The 25087-nt window shown below is 50.6% G+C and overlaps 1 protein-coding gene across 2 annotated transcripts in view; it reads left to right on the top strand.

Annotated features, from left to right (window-relative positions):
- SIDT1 (SID1 transmembrane family member 1) overlaps positions 1–25087 on the top strand; it is a 96211-nt gene that overhangs the window by 53338 nt on the left and 17786 nt on the right. For both annotated transcript variants that reach the window (XM_032773612.2, XM_032773610.2), the window contains exons 5-16: positions 3502–3603; positions 5325–5408; positions 7026–7119; positions 7221–7292; positions 7724–7817; positions 9453–9496; positions 15504–15575; positions 17147–17295; positions 18123–18196; positions 19258–19324; positions 22300–22373; positions 23620–23743. In XM_032773612.2, the coding sequence (XP_032629503.1) occupies positions 3502–3603; positions 5325–5408; positions 7026–7119; positions 7221–7292; positions 7724–7817; positions 9453–9496; positions 15504–15575; positions 17147–17295; positions 18123–18196; positions 19258–19324; positions 22300–22373; positions 23620–23743 (1050 nt within the window). The remainder of the gene's footprint in view (positions 1–3501; positions 3604–5324; positions 5409–7025; positions 7120–7220; positions 7293–7723; positions 7818–9452; positions 9497–15503; positions 15576–17146; positions 17296–18122; positions 18197–19257; positions 19325–22299; positions 22374–23619; positions 23744–25087) is intronic.

Here is a 25087-nt window from a genome sequence, read left to right as displayed (position 1 = left end):
TTTACAATCTAGTGCAGGGGTGGACAAATTATGGCCCGTGGGCCGCATCTGGCCCATGGGACCGTCCTGCTGGGTCCCTGAGCTCCTGGGCTGGAAGGCTACCCCTGGGCCCTCCCCTGCTATTCCCCCTCCTCCGCAGCCTCAGCTCGCTCACTCCACCGCTGGTGCAATGCTTTGGATGGTGGGGCTGTGAGCTCCTGGGGCAGCGCAGCTGCAGAGCCCAGCCTGACCCGGTGCTCTGTGCTGTGTGGTGGCGACGGTGGCAGCAGCATGGCCCAGCTGCAGCCGGGCCAGCCACCGGTGCTCCAGGCAGTGCGGTAAGGGGGCAGGGAGCTGGGGGGGAGGGGGTTGGATAGAAAGCAAGAGAGTTTGGGGTGGTGGTCAGGGGACAGGGGTGTGGATGATGGTTGGGGGGGAAATGGGGTTGAATGGGGGCAGGGATCCTGGGGGGCAGTCATGAAGGAGGGGGGGTTGGATGGGGCAACAGGGGGCAATCAGGGGCAGGAGTTCTGGGAGCAGTCAGGGGACAGGGAGAAGGAGTGGTTAGATGGGGCAGGGGTTCCGGGGGTGCCTTCAGGAATAAGAAGAGGGGTTGGATGGGGGTGCAGGGGCAGTCAGGGGACAGAGAGTGGGGGTGTGTGGATGGGGCAGGGAATGGAGGGGTGCTGGATGGGGCAGGATTCGAGGGGGCAGATAGGAGGTGGGGTCGGGCTACAACCACCTCCCTTAACTGGCCCGCCATACAATTTACAAAACCCGCTGCAGCCCTCAGGGCAAAAAGTTTGCCCACCTCTGATCTAGAGCAATGCAAGAATAACCCCAAACAAACAAGAAAAGGAAATAACAAAAAGTGTTCAGTGATCTTAATGCTCAATTCCTGCCCATTTCCCAAGTGCTGAGAAAGGAATTTAATAAAATTGCCAGTGAGAGTGGTGTTTTATTATGCAAATAAGGTGTACAGATAAGGAAAAAGTTACTGTTTTAATTGTTTCTAAGAACTGAGTATCTGAGTGGTGTGGGTATGATGAGCCATAACTAATCTCTTTGAACAAGGAGTACTTGTGGCACCTTAGAGATTAACAAATTTATTTGAGCATAAGCTTTCATGGGCTAGAACTCACTTCATCGGATGCATGCCGTGGAAAGTACAGGGCAGCTGGAGCAAATAAGTTTCCTATTTTATATAAAGAAACACTTCAGTTACATCCTCATTCATTTTTTTTTCCCCTTTAAATGTTTTCACTATTTGTTTTTCTTGGTTGTAAAGTCCATTGTTCATTTGTACAACCAGAGGAAAAGAGCTGTTAAAAGGTGTTTTATTTAGATCAAATGCAGCAGCAGTCAACGACGATGTGAGCAACTACAAAATGAACAGTGGGAACTTCAAGAAAGGTTTCCTCCTGAAACTTTTGGAAGTACTTGAGATAATCGCTCAACAAAAAGTGACCTATTTTAACGCAGTCGGAACTGAATTGACATGGACACTGATAGAATCGCCCACTATCTACTCTTATTTTTTAATGTTGTATTTTAAGTCTTTTGTTTAATGGTTTGTTTTTTTGCTTACCCTGAATTAGCTAAAACTGGGAGGATAGGCTGAATGCACAAATGAGAACACAGCTAGGTGCCGAGAGCCCACAACTCCAAATCACGTCAGTGAGAGTTGCAGATGCTCAGCACGTCTCAAGATTGGGCCCTAAAATTTAGGTGCACAGGTAGCTAGAACAAATCCTTTATTTTCGCTCATACTAGTCACCTCACACCAGATCTGTATCCTCTTAAGAGGCACAGTAAAGGTGGGGTGCAAGCAGAAGGAGGGTACAAGGATAAGCTTAAAGACACCTTTTCATTTTGCTAATTCTGGCCTGCTCCAGGAACTGGTGTGGCCCCAGGGGCAAATTACAGCATGCCTGGCTGCTTTGCATAGCTACCAATGGGCAACTCTGCAGCTAGGAAATCTGGAGTACAAATCACTCCAGTTACTCCGTTGAGCTGCCCTCAATCACCCCAGCATGCCCTGTGCTGGGAACTGCTCAGGAGGGTGCTGTGAGACTTCCTACATTGGTCCTATGTTAATTCTGTACTTGGGGAATTACCCAGGGGGCTGTTCCACCCCTTTCACGGTCAGAGGAGTATAAAGTTTTCCACCCCTGTTAAAGGTGGGGTGTCTGTATAACTGGTTCTCAGGATCTGTTGGCAGGCAGCTGCAGATTCTTGTGGTTTTTGGCCGGAATGAAGGGATTCTGCATAGAACTGAAGGAACAGGTTCAACTGATTTTCCAAGTGTTGTTTGCTAGGATTTACAGCTGTAACACAGACAGATTTTCATTTCACAGTAAGCCCCTCATGTCTGTAAAATGGATACAGAAGTAGAAACTGGCAAACTTGGGAAAATTCTGGTTTGGTTCTGCTTTGAGCTCAAAATTGGAAGCAGGAAAACTGCTTTGTAAGGGAAACAATTCTTGCCTGTCTCCAAAGATAGGAGAATGAGGTCTTGCTCATATGTAAGGGCTGTGAAATGAACTTAACCATTAACACAAATCAGTGAAAGAGCTGAGATTAGAATTTATGGTCCACTGGATCACAGGCCAGCATGACCAAAACTAAAGGGTGTCTTGCAGTTGGTGCTTTGCCTGTGTACTCCCTGGAATCATGCAGGGAGCAATGCAAAGCTGGAAGCATGCTCAGTGCAGCTGGAATGCTTGGAGATTTTAGTATAGCCGGTCTCTAACACCCTCTGCACTTAGCCTATGCAAATGGCAATTTTCACAGGCTTATCCCCTGGCCAAATCTGGATGACTTTTCATGAGGATAGAAAAAGATACTTCTGTGATTCCAGGGCTATCCGTTAGCCAAATTTTTAAATCCCAGCTCCAAAGCATGGAGGCACTACAGTTCTTCAAAGAAATGGAAAAAGTGGTTAACATTGGCAAAGCTAACATCATTCTCAGAAATGGCGAAACCAATCTCACTGAAACTTAAAAGATCAGCCTGAGGAAAGTAGCAATCACTGACATTTTTTTTGGCTAAGTCATAAACAGAGGAAAATGCTAGGCAATCACAATTTTAGCCTACAGGCTTCCGTCCCTCCCCCCCGTATAATGGCATTATAAATAGTATAGAAACTGCTGGAGGCAACTATTGCAAATTAAAACACTTTACTGTAAAATCCCACCTTCTAAAACATTACCTGTTGGAGTATTATGATGAGCAGGAGTTATGCTGCAGCTCTGGTGCCATGGAGGTATCTGGGGTTAAACTCTGTGCATAGAGGGGCTGGTGCAGTCCGTATTTTTGGCCAGCCATTGTGAGGAATACGAAGGCCTTTCAAAACACTTGAACTCCAAGTGACTAGGTGGACTGCAGAAGCCTTCCATGTCTGACATCTCAGCCTAGATGCACGGGGCTGTTCTGTTCTTTTGGGGATGTTATGGAGCCAGTGGCAGAGGGACTCCTGAACTGTAATGCACAAAGGGAGCACTGATCCTGTTTTTTCTGCAGTATTTTCTGTACAAGTTCCCTCCAGATGTGGATTCCGTCATCATCAAGGTGGTATCTGAAACTGTCTATCCCTGTTCTGTTGTCTCCGTCCAGGATATTGTGGTAAGTCTAGAGAGGGGCAATGGCAGATGATCTAGAGGTAGACTCTGGGCATTGGTATTGTGCCTCCATCACCATGTGTGATATATTTCAGCCCAGTAAATATATGAAGCCTCAGGGGGCAGTACTGCAGAGTAACAATACAGGAGGAGCTTGAAGGGAGGCGAGGGGCCTGTGGAATGAATTGGGAAAGGCCTAGCTGTTGAGTTCTAAGTACCTCCTCAGGTGATATTTTTGCCAGTGTTAGTGAGGGTAGTGAGCAAGTTAATGATGATAATGCTCCCATCCCAAGGTCTGAAGGTGCTTTTCCTTGCCTGGAAGGTAGGACAGTACCATTCTCTCTCCATTTTACAGATGGGTAAATGGAGGCACAAAGAGATGACATGACCTTTCTATAGTCACACAGCGAGTGGTGGCAGAACTGGGAGGCAACAGCAGAAATTCTGGCTCCCAGACTTGTGAATAAGTCACAAGACATCCCTAAAAGCAGCAGAGAATCCTGTGGCACCTTATAGACTAACAGAAGTTTTGGAGCGTGAGCTTTCGTGGGTGAATAGCTGCGTCTGATGAAGTGGGTATTCACCCACGAAAACTCACGCTCCAAAACGTCTGTTAGTCTATAAGGTGGCACAGAATTCTCTGCTGCTTTTACAGATCCAGACTAACACGGCTACCCCTCTGATACAAGACATCCCTATTTGTCCCTGCAGTGTCTTCTTTCCACCCCCATCCTCTTTCTCCATCCCTCTCCCTCTCCCAGTCTTCTTTGTTCACTGTTCCCCCCCCCCCTTACCTGACCCTTTCTCCTCCCTTTTTCCTCTGGCCCAATCTCCCCCCTCAATCTTTTTCCTGAATTCTTGTTCATACCCTCTGATCCTCTCCCATGACTGCCTCCTGCAGGTGGAATTTGCTGTTGCTCAGAGCCAGGAAGCAGCAGTACTGGCCACCTATTTCTTCTCCCTTCCTGCCCTGCTATGCAGGAGTGAGGGAGCAGTGAATAGGAGACGGAGAGCTGAAGAAAGCAGCCTTGAAACCCTGAGAGCCACCTCTAATAGCTGGGAGGAGGCAATGAAGTGGAAACAACGATCTCGGCCTGCAGCCCTGCTCATGAGTGGCCTTTCAAATGACACAACTGAGAGGGTGACAATGGGGGCAAACATGTGACTGTCACTCCACATAGCAGGTATAGAAAGGGGAAACATGGAGCCATAGGGTCTATCATGAGGAGGTTGGGGATAACAGGAAAATGAGGACCAAGCCTAGACTCATAGTAGAGCAGCTGAGATTGCTATAACAACTGTCTTTTCCCCTCTGCTTTGTTGAGGCTTTCAAATGAGAGATTCAGAGTAAATGACCTGGCTGTGCCATAAACTGCAGCTCTGTTTGAAGCTGGGACCTTGCTGAGAGAGACCAGCTGAGCCCTGGCTGTGGCTGGTGTTCTCAGCACAGCTTCGCTAGCCCCTGAATGCTGCTGATGTTGCTGCCTATTGGACTCCAGGCAGGGCTCCTCCAGTGCTCTTCATGAAGCTCTGGTGGGGAGGTGAGGGGAAGATGACAAAGCCAACTCAAAGGCCCAAAGGAGTTTATTTTTATTAGGCTTAAGGGAGTTTTTTCCACACCCGGCCTATCGGGGAAAGCAAGTTTGTGCTCCTCCTGGCTCAGAAAATGCAGTTGGATTTTTCAATTTCTTTTTTTTTTTTTTACATTACTTCTTCCTGTTTTAGTGCCCTGTGTATGATCTGGACCACAATGTGGAGTTTAATGGTGTTTACCAGTCCATGACAAAGCAAGCTGCCATCACTGTACAGGTGAGATGCTGATTTTATCAGTGCTAATTTCCAGTGACTCTGTGTGCCTCCTCTCTGCTTAATCATTTCATCTGCGGGATACTGGTGCTCAAGATCAGGGGTACTTGCACTTCTGGATAGCATGGTCCACATCTTAATACAAATGAGAAGCCAGTTTCAGACTTGCCTCAAGCCACACAGCAGGTCAGTGGGAAAACTGGTTTAGGAACAAGGAAGTCTCCCAAGGTCTAGATTTCCTTCTTATTTCTCTAAGAAATGACTGACTCCCTAGAATAGATTTTGTGTGCTTGATCCAGTCACATGCTGCTTTACCCATAAAAATAGGTCCCCTTTTTGCAATCTCAGCAGAAAGGCCACATATCAGAAATTCAGCCCAACTTCAGGCTTTTGAGCCTGCCAGCCACTGGCTCCAGGGTCTTCACATGTCACCCTATGTGGGCTGGTAGGGAAATCCAGACCTGCCGTCTACACTGAGTTCCAGCCCAGGGACCCTGTATGAAGCAGAGGAGATCTATTTGTTCAGACCCTCTGCTATATCCCTGGGCTGCTTCCTACTGTGACTAGCAGCTAGGCTTTCTTCACAGTAGGATTGCCAGGCATCCTGTTTTCGACCGGAACACCGGGTCGAAAATGGATCCTGGTGGCTCCAGTCAGCCCCGCTGACTGGGCCATTAGAAGTCCAGTTGGCAGCACAGTAGGGCTAAGGCAGGCTCCCTGCCTGCCCTGGCTCCATGTGGTTCCTTGAAGTACTTGGCATTTCCCTCCGGCTCCTAGGCGGAAGTGTGGCTATGGGGGCACTGCACGCTGCCCCCACCCTGAGCACCATCTCCACAGTTCCCATTGGCCAGGAACTGCTGCCAATGAGAGCTGTGGAGGCAGTGCCTGCAGACGGGGGAAGTGTGCAGAACTGCCTGTCTATCGCTCCACCTAGGAGCCCGAGAGAAATGCCAGCCACTTCCAGGAGCCGCCTGAAGTAACTGCCGCCCAGACCCCGAGCCCCCTCCTGCACCCCAACCCCTGCCCCAGTTTAAACCCCATCCCACACCCTCTCTCCCAGAGCCTACACCCCTCACCTTCTCCTGAACCCCAACCCCCTGTCCCACCCCCGAACCCCCTCCTGTGCCCAAACTCCCTCCCAGAATCCACACCCACTCCTGCACTCTGAACCCCCAGCCCCACACCAGAGCCCACACCTCCAGCTGGAGCCCTCACCCGCCCTGCACCCCAGCCCAGAGCCTCCCCACACTCTGAACCTCTCATTTCTGGCCCCACCCCAGAGCCCATTCCCACACTCTGAACCCCTAATTTCTGGTCTCACCCCAGAGCCCACACCCCCTCTCACACCCCAACCCCCTGCCCAGTCCAGTGAAAAGTGAGGTTCAAACCAGGGTGTGTCTTTATTAGGGGTTTGCTCTAGTGCAGTGGTTTTCAACCTGTGGTCTGCGGATCCTTAGAGGTCTGCAGACCATGTCTAAGTTTTCCAAAGGGATCTGCACCTTCATTCCAAATTCCAAACTACACTGAGTCCTTTAACTGGGATGGGAGAGGAGACTCCTCCTCTGCAGTCCTGTCCTCCCTCACTTTTCACAAGGCTCTCTCTTGTTTGTTTCTGTGCAGAAGAAGGATTTCCCAGGCGAGCAGTTCTTTGTTGTGTTTGTCATAAAGCCAGAGGATTATGCCTGTGGGGGCTCTGTGCCTTCCTCTATCAAGGGTAAGATGAACTAGGGGATTGGTACACTGCACCACGGGGTGAACAAGTCCCAGCAGTGTTAAAGAATATGTTTCTGATCCAGTGTACCTTGCTTCTTACAGGAAAGGGCAACCACACCTGGAACCTACAACGAACGAAGAGCCTTCAAGTGACCATTGTACCCTCTATTAAAGGTTAATGTCTTTCTGAGGTATGGTCCAGAACTGCTGGGCAGCTCCAAGGTGTTCCACTCTCGGCTTCTCTTATCAGGAGGTGTGGTAGGGACTAGTACAGGGGCACTCGGTGTGTGGGAGTGCCAAGCTAATTCAGTCCCAGCAGGAGGCACAGCAAGGACTAGTATAGGGGTGTCAGCTAAGGGAATGTTTTTAACTATTCCAGCACCAGCCTTTTCAGGCAGGGAGGAAATGCTGGCTAGGAGCGGGAAGGTGGCGCTTACAGTGACTGGAGTCCATGCAGGCTGCAGCACTGGCAGTGGGATACCCCCCCACCAGCTATTTCAGTCGCAGTCTCTACTAGCAGGAGGTGCTGTAGTAAGCAGGGCAGGGACACTGTGAGTGGTCTGCTTTCCTGTAAGCTGACCCTCCTCCTGTTCCTCCTTCCCCAGAGTCTGACTACGTGCAAGCCATGCTCTTCAGCTTCCTGAGCTTCCTCTCCTTCTACCTGGGCTCGCTGATCATCGCCTTTGTGCACTACGTCAGGTGGGTGAAGCAGATGGACAGTGACTATGTTCAGGCTACGCCTGTGGCTTTTTCTTCCTCAGCTGAAATGCCTCGCCCCGCCCCAAGCACGGCGGCACGCCGCGGGGGGCGCTCTGCTGCTCGCCAGTCCTGTGGCTCTGGTGGACCTCCTGCAGGCATGCCTGCGGATGCTCCAGCGGAGCCGCGGGACCAGCAGACCCTCTGCAGGCATGCCTGGGGAGGTCCACCGGAGCCGCCTGCCGCCCTCCCGGCGAGCAGCAGAGCGCCCCCCACGGCATGCTGCTTCAAGCACGTGCTTGGCGTGCTGGGGCCTGGAGCCGGCCCTGGTTCCTGGTCACCCAATGGGCCCTTCTGTGAGGGAGAAATGGGGGGTGTTTGGCACCCTGTGCCCCAGCCCGCAGGGAGAAAGGAAAGTGCCAGGGCACTAGAGAGACCCCAGGCATCTGCGGCATGTGTGTGCGTTGGTACTTACTCTGCCTGCACTCCCTTATGGGGCAAAGAAGAAATGTGACATAACCAGGACAGAGCAGAGGCCTCCAGGGCACCAGAGAGGCAAGGAACCTGTTTAATTGCCAGGCCACGCCCCACTCATAGCTCAGCAGTGCCTTGATTCCCCACTCCCCTGAGCTCCTGCCCTGCACTGAGAGGAGAGGCCTGCCATTGAGATGGTGCCAGATGTTTCCTCCTGCTGCAGGTTGCTGTTGGAGAAAGGCTGAAGCTTCCTGCAGCCTCTCTGAGCCAACTCAATGGTGGCTTTTACCTCCCCTTTTTCTGTTGCTTGCTGGCAGTGGGATCAGAAGCTGTGGGCTACGTCTCCTTGGAGTGGCTGGCATGTACTCTCATCCCTGCCCGCCGCTGCAGCCCTTGGGGGTGAGTGAGGCAGCAGGAGGGGTGACACTACCCTGAAAGAGCTCCTTGTGCCAGTTGCCCTAGCAGCACATGGCTTGATTGTAAAGTGGTGCTGGACAAGGAACCCCAGTGTGTCAGCAGTTACGGAAGCTGCCGGCTCAGGCAGTGATTCAAGTGAAGTGTATCTTCTGTTTCAGGACATAAGGGCTCAGCAGGGAGGAATCTTCTTCCCTACCCCATGCCAAGCATTGCACAATTGGCCAGGTGCATTGGGGGTTGGTTAAACCTTACTCTCAAGTACCCGGTGCTGGCCACTGCCAGAAAACCGGATGAGCTCTCTGGATCCTGTCCAGTAACTTCCATGAACCCTACCTCCTGTGTACTACACTGATTCAGATCCCTTGCAAGCCATGTGGATTCCAGAGTGTGGGAAGCTGGGCTGTGGAAAGCAGATAGGTGGGTTTTCCCAGTACACAGGACAAGAGGGTAGGGTGTGCCATATTAAATCGCATCACTGCTTTGACTGTGGCCAATAGCTGATGCATCAGAGAAAAGTGAACCCTTTTCTAGATTGGATCTGTCTGTTAGACATTGCTGGAAGTGGAGATCTAGATAGCAGGAGACTGGGGTTTGCATTTCCTAGCCCTGAATGGTTATTTGTTTTCTAAAGCATTTTACGCAGTGCTGCTGTCTTGCTTTTGAGATGCTACTGCAAAGACTGGCATAGTGGTTGAAGTCTGGAGGGTTTGCTGCGTTTTCAGGAGCACTATCTGTGTTTGTTTTCAGGGTTCGGAGGAAGACTTCAGCTGGGAGATACAGTCCTGATGATGGTAAGCATCTGATAAACTGTGCAAAAACGTCAAGGGGTAGAGAATGCTGTGACGCTCTCTGCCCGGGCAGAACAGCAGCTTTTCCCTGATACCTTCAGTGAATTTCAAACCTCTCCTTGTCCACTAATGCCAGGATCTTTTTTTAATTGTGCATTTTAGTGCTGGAGTTCCCTATTGAGCTATATAACCCTGCTCTGGACAAACCAGTTCTAGGGATGTTAATTTCTCATGAGACATACAAAGGGCATTCCATCCATGGGGCTGATGCCGGGGAAGGGGTGGGGCACTTAGTGCTGTTTGTGATTGTTTTGTGAGGCGGACCCTTGTCTGCTATGAACAGGGCTATACAATATCCATTTTAAACAGAGGAATCTCGAGTGGGTGGGAGCTCTATTAATTTGTGATTTGAATTATTAAAATGCACAAAACACAGATTAATATTCATAACTGCCTGGCTGAGTCACCTGTCTCAGCAAGTATATTCAGTTGCTCATAGTAGCCACAGGAATGTTTCTTTTGGACTGAAATGTGTCCTGCCCAATCTAAGCTTTGCGTCAATTTTTTTCAAAAGGCAGGGTTTATAGAGTTCAAGGAGCGAATGACTAATTCAGTTAGCACCGCATCGTCACTTGTGGTGTTTACTTTGATATTAGGTCCTGTTTACATTACACGAACATGCTCCAGATTTGTATGTTGTAAAAGCATGACTGCATCGTAGAGGTCATTAAGGGAAGATGGTGTTTTTGGCAGGTGGGGTAGGGTAGGGTGACCAGATAACAAGTGTGAAAAATCGGGACACTTTTTATGGGTGTGTGTATGGGGGGGGTAGGGTATAGTTGTGTATATAAGACAAAGCCTCTAATATTGGGAGGTTTTGTTGCTCTAGCATGGGGGCATGGGGTTACTGGTTCCTGGAGACATATGGGAGGCTATGTCTGAATGTTTAGTGCCTAGGAGGAAGTTGAAGGTTTAGTGATAAGGGAGAATGCATCTCCTTCCTTTCATCTCCTCCCCTAGGAGGGAAGAAGAATTATATTTTGACAGTGGGAGGTGCTTGAATATCCAGCTTCCCACCCCAGCAACCATCTACCCACTTTCCCCTGATCTAATATTTACCACTAGCTAAGCACAGTCATGTAACTGGAAGTTTTTATACTAGAATGAAATAGTAAATAACAACGTAAATTGGCATTATTAGGGATTTGAATTTATTATTAGATGAATGAGGGTGATTCACTTCTCAGAGCTAACAGTTCAGGCTGATGGCTGTCTGCATGCAGCATTGCTTTAACTCTGGTCGTGTTTGAAAGGTTTTATCTTCACAACCATGAGGGCAGGAAATATTATGTGTTAAATGAGAACTCAGGTTCTAAAGTTCTGTGACGGGGGTAGCTTCTGCTGCAATATGGTAGAACATATGGGGGGACTATAAGCCTCTGGAGTTGAGAATGAATGTGCCCATATCCAGGTGGAATTCAGAGGTAGAATGGAATCCATCCAGGGCCTGGCAGGGGATATCCAGATGGTTGCAGAAGGGATCTTTTTCTGAACACAAGAAGTCAGGACCTCAGCAGAGTGAAGGAGCATCTTCCAAGAAGGTGAAGCCTGGGGCAATATTTCCTTGTGCTCCCTGTGCTGGTGCCAGATTTCTGGAGACCAATTAGCTGTTCCAGAGGAGGCAGATGCTCAGAGCATCTGATGCACAGCCATCCTAGTACAGGAAAGGAAAGACAAATGCTGCTCCAGACACTTCCAGCAAGGCCATGGGCTACAGAAGCTGCCCTTAGCCTAAAGGTGGAGGTTTGAGACTGGGCTCCCTGGAAGAGAGGGTCAGCTGGATAAAAGATTGTGATCAGACATGCCCTCAGCCTCACTCAGCCGTTTGGTGCGCTCGCTCTCTCTCCTATTACGGGAACTGCCCTTCTCAGTTCTCTCATCCATAGGTTTCCTCCTCCACCCTGGATGACTTACCCCTCCCTTGTTACTCCACTTCACCTTACCTCAAATGCCCAGCACTACCTGCCCCTCTCCCATTGCCACTCCCCTACCCCTGCTCAGCCTCCCCACACACCTTTTCTGCTCCTCTTTTCTCCCATGTTTCTCCCCTGTGCAGCGTAGTGTGGAGGAATGAACACAAGAGTGGGAGGCTGGAGGTCCTAAGTTCTCAGCCTGGCTCTTCCACTGACTCACTGCATGACTTCGGGCAAGTCACTTCATCTCCTCTGTGCGTTTACCTATCTAGGTCTCCTTGTGCCTCTCAGGGCTGTGTCATTAGTTAGTGTCTGCACAGCACTGTGAACACTTTAAAATGCTACATAAATGTTAAGTATTCCTATTCCTATTCCTCCCTCTGTCTGGAATGCCCTGCCCCCTCCTCACCTCCCCTCTCTGGCCCTCTATCAGTCAGAATACCAAGCCCCTCCTGGCCTGCCCTCAGTTGCCCCCACCCCTTGGAATTTCCCATGATTCTCTTTTGCCCTGCTCTTTTCTCTTGCTCCTCAGAATACACCCCGCTCCTCTCTCCCTCCCTCTGGAATAGCCCTTGCCCATCCATCCCCCCAGCCCCCCCGAGAATGCCGCGTATCCCTGTTCGCACTACTTGTCTCTCCTGTCACCCCTCTCTCCTCCCCATCTCTTGAATATCCTGCTACCTAGTCTGTGTCCTTGTTCGCCTTTCCCTTGTGTTCTACAATGCTTCCTGTTGAGCTGCGCTTTACGCTTGGGCCCCTCCCTTCCTCTCCTCCTTCTCTCTCAGACTTTGTTGAAGGAGAAGAGAACTGGAGGAACCAGTTGCTCTATCCTGTCACAAAGTGCACCACACCCAGTAAAGCAAACGCTTCCTCACAGAGCAAACTGGCATCTCCAGTGCTGACTCACATCTGCTCCAGGAGGTGGGGCTGAAATAGGTAGGTGAATTTAAAGCAGCGCTGTCTGCTTCTCTCTCTCTCTCCTGCCTGGAGGTGCCCCAGTCTGTCCCTCTCTCACAAAGACTCTCTGCCTTGTACACACAGTATCAGTTACCATCAACTAGACGTGGAAAGTGGGAAGTTCAAAGCACAGTCTAAACTTGGAAAGAAGTGACCCCATGTGACTGAGGAGAGACTTCCTCAAGCGACCAGGAGCCACAAAAGATGACTGCTCAAAAAGTGATGAGGACAAACTGTTCCCATCTGTGGAGAAAGGGTGGCATCTCCTTAGGTAGCAGATCAGAATGGACAGGGAATCAACCCCCAAATGCAGTGCCTAGCCATATCCTGGACAGGATCATACCTACCTGTGACAAATACTGTAGCAGCCTGTTTCTTTAACACTCTAGCAATCATGCTATTATAATAACTTGTCCTGCCAGTCAAGTGTCATTGAGTGGAAGGGTTTCTTGTGCCTATGTATATGCACCCCTGCACAAATGTACACCATGCAGTATTCCAGGGGTTCTCAAACTGGGGATTGGGACCCCTCAGGGGGTCGCGAGGTTATTACATGGGGGGTCGTGAGCTGTCAGCCTCCACCTCAAACCCTGCTTTGCCTCCAGCATTTATAATGGGGTTGAATACATTTTAAAAGTGTTTTTAATATATGAGGGGGAGTGTCTCACTCAGAGGCTTGCTATGTGAAGGGGGTCACCAGTACAAAAGTCGAGAATTACTGCTTCATGCCATCTGCGCTGCATGGTCCATTTCAGAAATTCATTCAAGCTGGACAATGTTCCATTAGCAATAAGAAAATAAAGGAGAAAATGACAGTGCCAGCTCCCAGCCACAGCTTAATGGACAAAAGTTGTTGTGTTAGTGGAGAGTAATGAAGTGGGTCCTGGCAAAGTGAGATCTTTTGATGGTGTAGAGCCTGGGAGGACCTGGCTCTCTATGCCCGTCACCGTTAGAAATCATGGAAACAAGTAGCCAGAAGCAAGCATGCTTTTTATATATAATATATCTCCTTCTGCGGAAGCCTTAGGGATAGCCACGACTGGAGATGGGACATTGGGCAGAGTGGGTCAATGCCCTGAGGTAGCACCCAGCATTCTCTCTCTCTATCTCTCACAGACTGGGCTGGCTGGCTCTTGCTCACAGCATGTGGGTCTAAGTGGTCCCCTATGTGCAGTCAGGATGGAATTTCCTCCCCAGGTTAGATTGGCAGGGACATTTTTGCCTTCCTCTGCAGTGTGTGGGTGGGTCACTTGCCAGGGTCGTCTGAGTATATCTCATTTGATCATTTCCCTGCCATTGCAGACGCCTCAGGTGCTGCTGCACCTCTGTCCCTCCTATTCTCTGCCTGTGGCCCATAGTAGTCTAGTCTTCTGTGGGTGGTTGTACTTTGGTCTCATTTCAGGTGTTGAGTTTAGTGGGTAGGAGCTGGGTGGTGTTGGTGGCCTGTGACATACGGGAGGTCACACTATATCATCTGGTGGTCATGCTCCCTCCTGGCCTTAAACTCTGACTATAGAACATGTTTCAGGCCCTTATATACTATGGTAGAAAAACCTAGCTAGGTTTTCAAGAAGACATCCAGCACCTAGACTTGCCAGTACAAGAAGCAATAGCCCCTTGCTGGAGAGAACCTGGTAACTCTGTATTAGGATAAAATGTATCAGCTTTGCACACTGGTTGTCCAAAGGATGGGTGTGACTGGATGACTGGACTCATTCACTTTGACTTTGCTGTGTGTAAATTGGTGCTGCAGCCCATATGTGGCTTCACTGGGTTGTTTCAGCTGCATAATGTGTATCCAAATGAGATGAGTGAGGGGCAAAAAAAGCTCACAATCTAGTGTGGCAAAGTACCTGCTTCTCCTCAGCAGGCTCAGTCCTTTTTAGCCTTGGAGACACAGGCTTGGGCAAAGCAAAATTCTTCCAGGTCGCACAGGGTCTGGCTGATCCCTCCCTCAGCCTGTCCCTTGTGCTGTTTTTCTCCCCTTCTGGGGACAGGGTGCAGTCTCCCTTGCTGGGAGGGTTCAGTGCCTTGCTGCACCTAACTTGCTAGGAGCTTCTCTCACTCTCCCCCCTGCTTCCATGCCAGGGAGGGTTTAAAAAGGTCTCCAGCAGTTGGGGCCAGCTGAACCTAATTAGTTCCCTGGAAACTCCTTTTCCAGCTGAACCTTATTTCCCCATGGCTATCTCTCCTCAGTGGATAGGGAGAGGTCCTTTAACCTCCCTGGGACTAATTACTACCCCTCCCTTTGTAGCCGTTTGTCCTGGGTTTGCCACACTAGGCTTGTACTTGTCATTGCTCCTTCACGATTTAGAGCCTCACAGATTTCCTTGCTTATGTTTTCCTCTGCCCCTTGCTAATATTGGCAATCTTGGGTCGTCCCTCCCTTTGCTTGCTGGCCAGCTTTGATAATGTGTTTCAGGAAGACCTGGAGAGCCAAGTCAGATGAGGATGTTATCTGAAGAGCAGCTTCCCCTGCCTCAACTCAGTGAATGTGGGTGGATTCTGAGTCTTAGGAGGCTGTCCCAGTGCTAGTGATGGTAGATAGTTGCCATCTTTGCTGGGAGCAGCTTGCTTTCACCTACTGTGGCTAAAAGAACATGGAGGGCTGAGGGCATGTGTGGCTTTTCCAGTGATAGTCATGGGAATTAGCTGCCATTTTGGGTGAGGGCAAAACGTTGTGAGACTGAAGGCAGAAATTCATGATTGCCATTGAGAACACCCCAAATCTCATGGAACTCATGCGAAAATTGCAGGAGTTGGCAATGCTGGAGTATGGCGGGAACAGGGAAGGGGGCTGGGCTTTGCTGCACTTCTGATTGATGTTGAGTGGAATGAAGGGCAGGGATTTGTGGTTTATGATGCATCCTCTGCCGGAGAGCAGGGGGAGAGAAGGGGGCTATGGTTTGTCATGTGTGCTGTGGGCAGCGACAGAGGCCTATGTTTCACAGTAAACAGGACAGGGGTGTAGGGTGGGTTGGGGGCTTCTCTTTGCACTGAGGAGCCTCCTCCATCAAGTCTCTCTCTTCTTAAAATGGGGTCTGAGCAGATCAAAGGCTCTTTGTTTGTATCTGTTGCAGGATCCGGGACTGTGGCTACCTCACATCCCATCACGACTGGCACCCCCGAGGGAAGCAGCTATGGAGCTATTGGTACGGAACACTCTGGAACCTGAGCATCAGGCACCTCCTAGCACGTGGGCTGCCTGGGCGACTGCTTCTGGGGGAAGGAGCCAGTCTGGTAGAAGGCCCCGACCTCTGCCATGGCCCCAAGATCTCCTATTGTCTGCAGAGGAGTCTCTGCCCCACTGGCTGCCTGCTGATTAGGAGACTGGGGCCACATAACCTCACTGCTTGTGGGGAAGGAGAGGAGCACAGAGCAATGAGTGGGCTGAGGGGAGGGAGTCCATGGCTTTAGGCAGCTCCTCTTCCCCCAGGGTAGTTTTCCCTGTTGTGGTTTTTTTTTTTTTTTTTTTTGGCCACTATCAAGGCTACAGGGAGCTGGGCTGTGAGTTCCTTCCTGCTGAGCCTGCCCAGGCTCCCTTGGAGGGGAGAGTGCTAACCAAATGCTATACTGCTCTCTCCAAGAATGCCCAGGCTCTGCAGCTCCGGGACCAAGACACAGGGGCCTGGGTCTCCTGCATGGTAGCGTAGATCAGGTCCAGGGGGCCTAGAAGCCTGAGGGTTTTGAACCGATGTTAGGGAAGAGAGTGGCTCTGTTTTCACGCAGCAGTGTAGAATTTTTAATTCCTGCTCCAGGTGCTTAATGTGATTGCTACCCTGGCTCATTCCTGCACTAAGCACACACTCCCGCCCTTAAAATGGTACTCAGATTCCAACCAGCAGATGTGTGATATCTGCTGGGAAAGAAAGTCAGAACCAGATGCTTATCTGGTGATGGGAATAACGTGAGGGTTTGGGAAGTGGAGTAGAGTCAGGGCTTTCTTCTGGGATATATTCTGACCCAGATTTAACTCCAGATCCATGACACAAGACTCCCTACTCAAGTCAGTTTTTTTTTTTCTGCCCTTAAGACTATCTGGACAATTTAGAAAGGCCCCATAGGACTCTCAAACAAGTGAGCGAGCTGACATCACTTTCCCCTGTCTCTTCAACCACCACAATCCGCATGCTCAATCCACACTGCTGCCCTGAGCCTACGTGGGCAAAGAGCTGGCACACAACCTGGGCAAACACAACACAAGATACAGGTGAGGCCATCTGGTCCCGAAGCTGGTGATGCTATGCATGGGACCATTCATGTTCCCATCTGCTTCAGGAAACACACAGCAGCTGGGGCCTGACCCTCTCCCCTTGTTGGAGGATTTAATTTTCTTCTGTCTTTTGTTTTAAAACCTCTTTTAGAAAAGCTTGACATGCAAACTCTATCTTCAGGGCAGTACTCAGAGGCCATTGCTAACACCAGGCGTAGGGTCCCAGCTAGTTGGAAGTAGCGAAAATTATGGAAATGAAAGAGAGAAAGCGGGAAAATGCTAGGAAGAACAGAGGGGTGGACTATGAGTATGCAGTGATCAGTGTTCCTGTAGCCTAGATCAGAATCTTGTGGGAATTCCCACATAGGGCAACAACCATCTACCAACCTATTCCTTGGTCTGTGTATGCTGCGTTCCTCCATCAGAAGCTCCTGGTATGGTGAACACTCCCTTGTTTCTGTGTACAGAGGGATTTACCCTTTACCATGAACCTTCCTGCCTCATTTCCAGATGAGTCAAGCTCCAGTGGTGGCCGGCAGTTATCATCCCCAGAGCGTGGGCACCCACATGGTTCTGACACAGACAGCTCTGTGGAGGAAGAAAGCGATTTTGACACCATGCCCGAAATTGAAAGTGATAAGAATGTCATCCGCACTAAGGTATGGCTGGTGTCGCGTCCTTGTGCTAAGCACTGCGTGGTGGGGTCAGCTCTGTGATTCCAGCCATTATTGCTGGTCACATCTCTCTTTTTAACTGTGCTCTTTCAAGGGCAGATTAATGGCCTTCATCTGATTAATGTATATAATAATCCTCCAAGGCCCAGAAAGTTTTCCCAGAAGTCTGATAGAAAACCAGTGCTATTAAAGGCTAAAATGAACAGCATGGTTTAGGAAACTGGAGAGATGCTGCTTTGGTGGAGGATGGTGCAACCTAGAAGGCTGGAAAACAAATGAAGGGGCTGAAGGGATGGTGGAAGAAAGCAAACGGCTGGTGGTGGATACTGAGACCTTAAGAGAGCCATAGTCATAGAGAATGGGGATGGGGAACACCAACAGGGGATGCAGAAAAGACAAGGAGCCAAGTGAACCTATGTACCATCTCTTCTTGTCCTCAATACTTACAATTGGTCAAATTAATCTCTGGGGCAACTCTGTTGAATACATCCATTGTTACAGCAGGGACGAATTGACCCATGATCTGTCTCCACACAGAACTTGGTTTGAATGGTGTCTTACTGGAAAGTAATTCTACTAATAGCAACTTTTAAAGTTCTTTGTTTTGTCATCTTAGTTCCAGAGAGAATTTCTGAACTTTTATTCAGGGCTGTTCTGGGCATTCTTCCTCAGAGAATCGCAAGAGTTACTGTAGGGAAAGGACGCGCTTTACCCATCCACTTGGATCATCCAAATGCATTCAGGCTTTCTAAAGGTTTCCTTCTCCTTCATGAATTCTCCTTTTCTCTCCTTTGTATTGTGTTATATTGCAGATGTTCCTCTATCTGTCAGACTTGTCCAGAAAGGATCGGCGAATCGTCAGCAAAAAGTACAAAATTTATTTCTGGTAAGTAAAGGACAGACAGATGAGCTTCGGTCCCTAAATCTGGGCTGTCTTCAAATGTGGGCCTTCAAATTGAGTTCCTGGATCCCTCATTTGGGGGTCCACTTAGAGGTGCACACACATTTTTTAGGACCCACTCTAAGCTTCCGGCTAGAGTACTGGTCGGTTGGATGTACATGTGTACGCATTTGGAGTGTGTGGTGTGCATGGGCATGTGCACATGTATTTAGGAGTGAACACAAGGGCTTGGGACCATCTGTATGCATGGACTGCTGAGCATATTCATGCTGCGTATGGGACCTTTCATCTGTGCTTCATTGGATCACACCAAATTTCACCTACTAGCATAAATATTTGACTCTGGCCCAGACCCTGCAGCTCCATGTGCCTAACCGTCTGCAAATCTCCATTTATGCCCACCCCTAAGACCTGAAACTTTTAATATATATATATTAAAGGGCTGTTAGCTGGGGGTTAGTTGGACAGCAGCAGAGGCGCTGGCTTGGTGAGAGGGCAGTGTGACTATTGGCTGCAGTGCATGCTTCTGATGTTGAGAGATGTGATATGAAACACTTCTTTCTGTCCGTGAGTTACACCTCAGCTCCAGGAACAGCTGCAGGGCTGGGGGAAGGGGTTTGTTAAGAGCCCTGGGAGAATATATACCATGAGGTCAGGCACTATCTCAGTGAGCACCGTGGGTCTTCATCCTGAACGCTTTAAAGGGGCACAGAGCAACCACTTGCCTACATGCCTCTGTGGAACATAACCATGTGACAGCTTTGGCTCCCTCCATTGCCTTGCACCCGGGAATCTCTGTTACTCCTCCTGCTCCCCTGGGAGGTAGGTGTATTGTTATCTCCATTTTACACATGGGGCGAGGGGTACACAGCAAGCCAGGGTAGATCTGCCAGGGTCCACTGCTCTCCCCACCAGACACCACTCTTCTTAAAGGGAAAGAGCCAGTGAGAGGCTGGGGGAAACTGGGTGGAAGAGCTCAGACTCTCTGTTCTCGTGCATGCGGATGGCTGCATTGCTGTGGTAACTGCTGCACTCTCCCTCTGCAGGAACATCATCACAATCGCCGTGTTCTATGCACTGCCTGTGATCCAGCTGGTCATCACATACCAAACCGTGAGTGCTCCTTGGCTTTGCCCTTGGCTTGACCCTCTTCTGTTCTTCCCCTAATGCTCTTTGAGGTTCAGCAATGCAGGTAACCCCAGAGTCCAGCACTGTCTGGGTTAGAGTCTGAATGCTTCTAACTGCTGTCATTTGCGACCCCACCCCCCATGGTGTTTCCTGCATCTAGCCAGTTCAAATCCACTGCGAGCTCCTGGCAGAACATCCATATCCTGGCGGGACAACTGAAATGCCACACTAGGTGTCAGCATTGCAAATGGTGAACTCAGCAAGTCTTCCAGCCCCACCAGCATGAGCCTCTTGTCGGTTGGTTTGCTTTGAGGGGGATGGGGATCCCCGTTTGGCCAAATCCTGTTTGTGTCAGTCCTTACTCAAGGACTGTATTATCTTAGCTGGCCCGCACCATGACATTTGAGTGCCTCCCAGTGCTATGAAGTGCCCACACAGATCTGTGTGTCTCTCTCCCTGTTCCTCTCAGTGTTCTTGCATGCACTCTCTCTCTCATGGGCAGCACATGAACCTCCCTTTGGGGAGGCTAGCCTCGCAGCCCCGCCACTACCCACCATCTATCGGTGGCCGGAGGAGCCCCAGCGCTGAGTCACCTGCCAGCCCCAGCTGCCTATTGGCCTCCAGCCAGCTCCCGCCAGCTTGGTGGAGTGTGGAAGGGCCAGGGCTTGGCTTAGGGGTGGCTTAGCCTCCTCAGGCCTATTATACCTGCCACCCATGCTCACTCTTCTCTGTGGTATTGTGCAATTGGTGAGAAGTGTGTTTTTTCACTGAGGTTCATTGTCACCATCCTGACGTGTTTCAGGAGCCAGTTCCACCCAGGGCCGGCTTTAGGAAGCGCGGGGCCCAATTCAAACATTTTCGGCAGGGCCCTGGCAGGGATGACTAAAGGGAAAAAAAACCTTTCATTTCTTTCTTGTATTATTTGCTTCCCATAACTATATAAATAATACAATTATATATTATGTACATTGCATCATATATGCTGTTGATTGCTTATTAATGACCGTCATTTCACATGTGTGGGTCCCTGCCAGTCCCTGGGGGTGTGCACATGTGTGAGTCCCAGCTGCTCCCTGCCCCCCTCATTGAAGCAGTGTGCAGGGTTACTGCCCTGGAACCTGCATGGCAGCAGTGACACTGGGGCTGCTGGAGCAGGCAAGGGCTGACTGGAGTAGGCTCTAGCCAGCAGGCAAAGGTACAGGCTGGCTGAGACAGCGGGTGTGGGGTGGCTGGCCTCAGGCAGGGCCGCAGGGATCAGCAGGTTGGGATGGAATGGAACAGAGAGAGTGTGAACTGTCTGGTTTCAGGCAGGGGGTGCAGCAGGTTGGCTGAGACAGGCAGAGGTGGGCTGGGTGGGCAGGGCGAGGGCAATGTGTGCAGGGCTGTGCGCAGGCGTGGGGGGGCTAGGCTGCTTTGGGCAGGCCACAGGGGTGTGTGCAGGGGTGGCTGAAGACTGCAGGGCTGGCTTGGCACAGGAGCCACAGCTGGCTGTAGGCGGGGGGCAGGGCGGGCGGGCAGGCAGGGGTCAGCGAAGGCAGCTGGAGCCCCGGCCCTTGTAATATATGCCCCCCCAAGCCTTCCCATTATCCAGGCTTCGGGGTGTATTATAAGCCCGGATGCTCCCTCTCCTTCGCACGCCGGACCTTTTAAATAGCCACAGGACCCTGAAGAATACATGGGGGGCGGGTGCGGGCCCAGCCGGTTTTAAAGGGACAAAGGTAGCAGAGGACAGTTGGAGCCCTGCCCTTTAAAATACGCTCCCCGAGCCCCCTACACCACTAGTCCAGGGCTTGGGGCGCATTTAAAGGCAGGCTCCAGCCGGAGACGATGGTGCAGGAGCTTGCCGTGCCCGCCCAGGGCTCTCAGCCGGGAAGCAGGCACTGCCGATGCCCGGCCAGGCGCAGGCAGCTGCTGCACTCCAGCCGGAGAAATGGGCGCGTGGCGCAGCTTGCCGGCGGCTCCAGCCGGGGCTGCGGGCATTTGGACCGCTACGCGGGCTCCAGTGGGAAGCAGGGCTGTGGCAGCCACGCTCCGCCGCGCTTGTCAGGGAGCCGGGCCATGGAAACCCTGACAACCTCACTGCAGAAGTAAAAAAAAAAAAAAAAAAAAAAAAAAAAAAAAATTTAAAAGAGGCCTAAGGCGTGGGGCCCTCTTAGGCGCGGGGCCCGATTCCAGGGAATCGGCTGAATCAGCCTAAAGCCGTCCCTGGTTCCACCTTCGTTGACCAGTCACTGAGAAAGCTCCATCTCCTGTCTTGAGGCTGACCATTCCTTTGTTCCAGTGACTGGGAGAAGCAGTCCTGATTCGCTCCCCCAAGTATATTTTTGAGGCACTATTGTCTCGATCCAGCCACAAGGCAGTAACTCTAAATACAGCCGTACCTGTGTCCAAACTTACCTGCCACATGGCCCAAAGTGCATAAACCAGGCAAATTAAAAACAATAAAGGAAAGTAAATGCTATAGACTGGAAGCCTGGATTCATCAGATGGCCCCTGAGGCCCTGTCTGATGCATGGGTTGGCAGCTGAAGCTGGGCTAGTGAGGGATGGAAACCCTTGGGAAGCTCCCCCCTGTGGTCAGAAAGGTACAGACACCTCTGTGCTACAGCCCTGGCTCTTTAAAATTCATCCTGTGTTTCTTTAAAAGACACACATCCAGCAGGACAAGAGGGGTTTTCAAGAGCCAGGCCTGTGTGTGTGTTGTAAGTGCCTTGAATTCTATCTCAAGGCTTCAGTGTGACAGGGACACTCAGTCCAAGACACGTCTGTTAACTGTGAGTGGATTGTGACAGGCAGTTTTCTGGGCACAACACTAGGCTAGGTTGCAGACCGTGGTGGGTGGTTGGATACTGCTATGAAATGCTAATTCTATGCTGATCAGGTTCACTTTACCCTCCTCCTTAGCTTGTGCACACTGCACTTCACCCCAGCTCTAACACCAGTTCCCCTTCCACTCTGCAGGTGGTGAACGTAACTGGTAACCAGGATATCTGCTACTATAACTTCCTCTGTGCTCATCCTCTGGGGGTCTTGAGGTAAGTGAACCTTTTGAATCCATTCGCTGCCTGGATCACTTGGACTTAAGATTGATCCTCTTGNGGTGCTATACAAATACATAGTCCCTGCCACAAAGAACTAAATTAAGATAAAATATAGGTGTGTGTAACCAACAAACACTGTCATGAAGATGCAGGTGTGCAGAAGCATACCGAAGCAAACCCCAGCATCAGTAGAGCAGAATTCTATACAATATAAACCCAGTGACAGGGAAACCCCAAAGATTCAGAGTTTGGATGCATCTGAAAGGCCAGATGGTGGCAATTATACCACTGCTGCGTGAAGTGCAGGGCCAGCGCTACCATTTAGGCAGCCTAGGCAATCACCTAGGGTGCCAGGATTATTCGGGGGGCGGCATTTTGCCGGGAGGGCGGCAGGTGGCTCCAGTGGAGCTGCCACAGTCATTCCTGCGAAGGGTCCTTTGGTCCGTGGCTCCGGTGGAGCTGCCGCAGTCATGCCTGCGGACGGTTGGCTGCTCGCGCAGCTCCAGTGGACCGCCCGCAGGCATGACTGCAGCAGCTCCACCGGAGCCGCGGAGCACCAGACCCTCCGCAGGCACCACTGCGGCAGCTCCACCGGAGCCGCGGGACCAGCGCACGGGGCGGCGAAAATTGCTGTCCTCAAACCCCTAGCGCCGGTCCTGTGCTGGGGTGGCTTTCCACTGAGTTATATGAGAGAGACACCCAGGGGCATGCAGGGGAAACCCACCAAATTGCAGCTAAAGTCATTTTTCAGACCTTTTCACATGCATGCCAGTGAGCAGTGACTGTACGAAGGAGTACAGATCAGATCTTTCATCCAGAGAAATGATCCATTTCAAACAGCAGTGCAGAAGTGCTCTGAGGCTTAGGAGTCCAGCATTAAGCCAAGCTGAATCTGCTGTACCTGGGTGTTGCCGCTTGTTCAGCATGTAAAATCAACCTGTTTGTAGAGCTCTGCCGAAGTCTTTGACTGCTTAGCGGTGGGACCCTTCGCCCTGCCAAACCAAACCTTTCCACTGGCCTTTTACCCTTAGCTTAGTTTAATTTGGATGATGTTCTGTGGCCTGTGTCGTGCAGGGGAGCAGACCAGGGGATCACAATGGGCGTTTCTGGCATTAAGATTAATGGATTTACTGCCGGGGTGGATCACCTTGGTTGTGGGAAGATGTCCTCTGGGATGTTTAAAATATGTACTCTTGCCCCACAAATCCCTTAACTCTCGGGGGAATCCTCTTCCCTGCAGCGCTTTCAACAATGTCCTGAGCAACGTGGGCCACGTGCTGCTGGGCTTCCTCTTCCTGTTGATTGTGTTGCGCAGAGACATTCTCCACCGCCATTCGCTGGAAGCCAAAGACACCTACACGCTGGTACGGAATGTGCCCCTGCTCAGCCTTGGCAGGGGAGGAGGCTCTCTGCCTCTGCAGTGAGCAGAGAGAGCCCTGTGATTGGACTCCTTGCTGGGTCTGCATGGACAGAGGACAGTGAACCCCTCGTCGGGGCGCAGCTGCATTCTGAGGTGCGCGCTGGCTCTGTGCTCGTTGTAGCTGCGCGTTCCACATGGGTACTGCTGTGGTGAAATGTTACCGCCTTTCAGGCAGCTGCCATGGCTGCCAACATCCGAGCTGGATGTTCTCAGTGCCCTCCAGGGAAGGAAATGAGGTAGAGCCATTGTTCTAGTTAGCGCCCTGGGGATAGTGAGAGGAGGGGTGCTTGAGGGATAGTCCCCGGACAAAGACCAAGCTTTGGATTTGTAATGTGGCCATCACTGTATGGCGTCCGGGTGTCAAACACGTCACTCCATGGAGCATTAATGCAGCATGAATGAGAGCCTGCTCTCGGCCCTGACAAAGGGACTGAGGAGTTCTGAGCAATCCGCTTTGGATGGAGAACCTCTCCTCCTGTTTACCACAGGGTATTTTTTTAGAAGTCCAGAACATCCCCTGAGAAGAGCACAAAGCCACAGGGGGAGACTCAAACCGCTCCGCTCCTTTGTAAGGAGGTGGAGACAAGTCCGTTTTATTCCACAGGAACTCGGCTAGCTCTGCTTGAGCTGCACTGAACAGGAAGCTTATTTTAACCATAGAACTAGGAACAAACCAGTGCTTAATTTGTGCCCAGACTGAGCCCTGGCACCTCTAGGCTTGGCAGTTCATAGCCCCGGCACCTCTGAGCTTGCTGCTTCAGTTATGAATGTAAAAAAAATTGCTTGAGGCCTAGCATCTCTTTCGTTACAAATTAAGCACTGCTTCCAACTCTGGTCTTCTCAGATCTCAGCAAAGAGGTGTTGTGTCTGCCCAGTATGTGCATGGGTGACATTAGAGGCTGTAAGTACTGCCGGCAATGGCATTGATGCTTCAGTAGGTGGCGCTGTTCCTCCAATTCAGTTTTAAACAAGTACCCCTGTTTGGTGTAGGGCAGGGGTTCTCAACTGGGAGTCGGGACCCCTGAGGGGATCATGAGGTTATTACATGGAGGTCGCGAGCTGTCAGCTCCCACCCCAGATCCTGTTTTGAATTCAGCATTTTTGTATTAAATATATTTAAAAGTGTTTTTAATTTATAAGGGAGGGGGAGTCACACTCGACAGCTTGCTATGTGAAAGGGGTCACCAGTACAAAAGTTTGAGAGACACTGGTGTAGCAGATCTGTGTTCCTGGACTTTCAAAGGAGTCCTAAACTGGGTCCTGGCAAAGATCTCTTCTCAGAAGGGCT

This window comes from Chelonoidis abingdonii, chromosome 1, assembly GCF_003597395.2.
Source record: "Chelonoidis abingdonii isolate Lonesome George chromosome 1, CheloAbing_2.0, whole genome shotgun sequence".
In the NCBI taxonomy this organism is placed as follows: Eukaryota; Metazoa; Chordata; order Testudines; family Testudinidae; genus Chelonoidis; species Chelonoidis abingdonii.
Note: the sequence above shows the minus strand (reverse complement) of the source record. Positions and strands in the feature narration are given on the sequence as shown.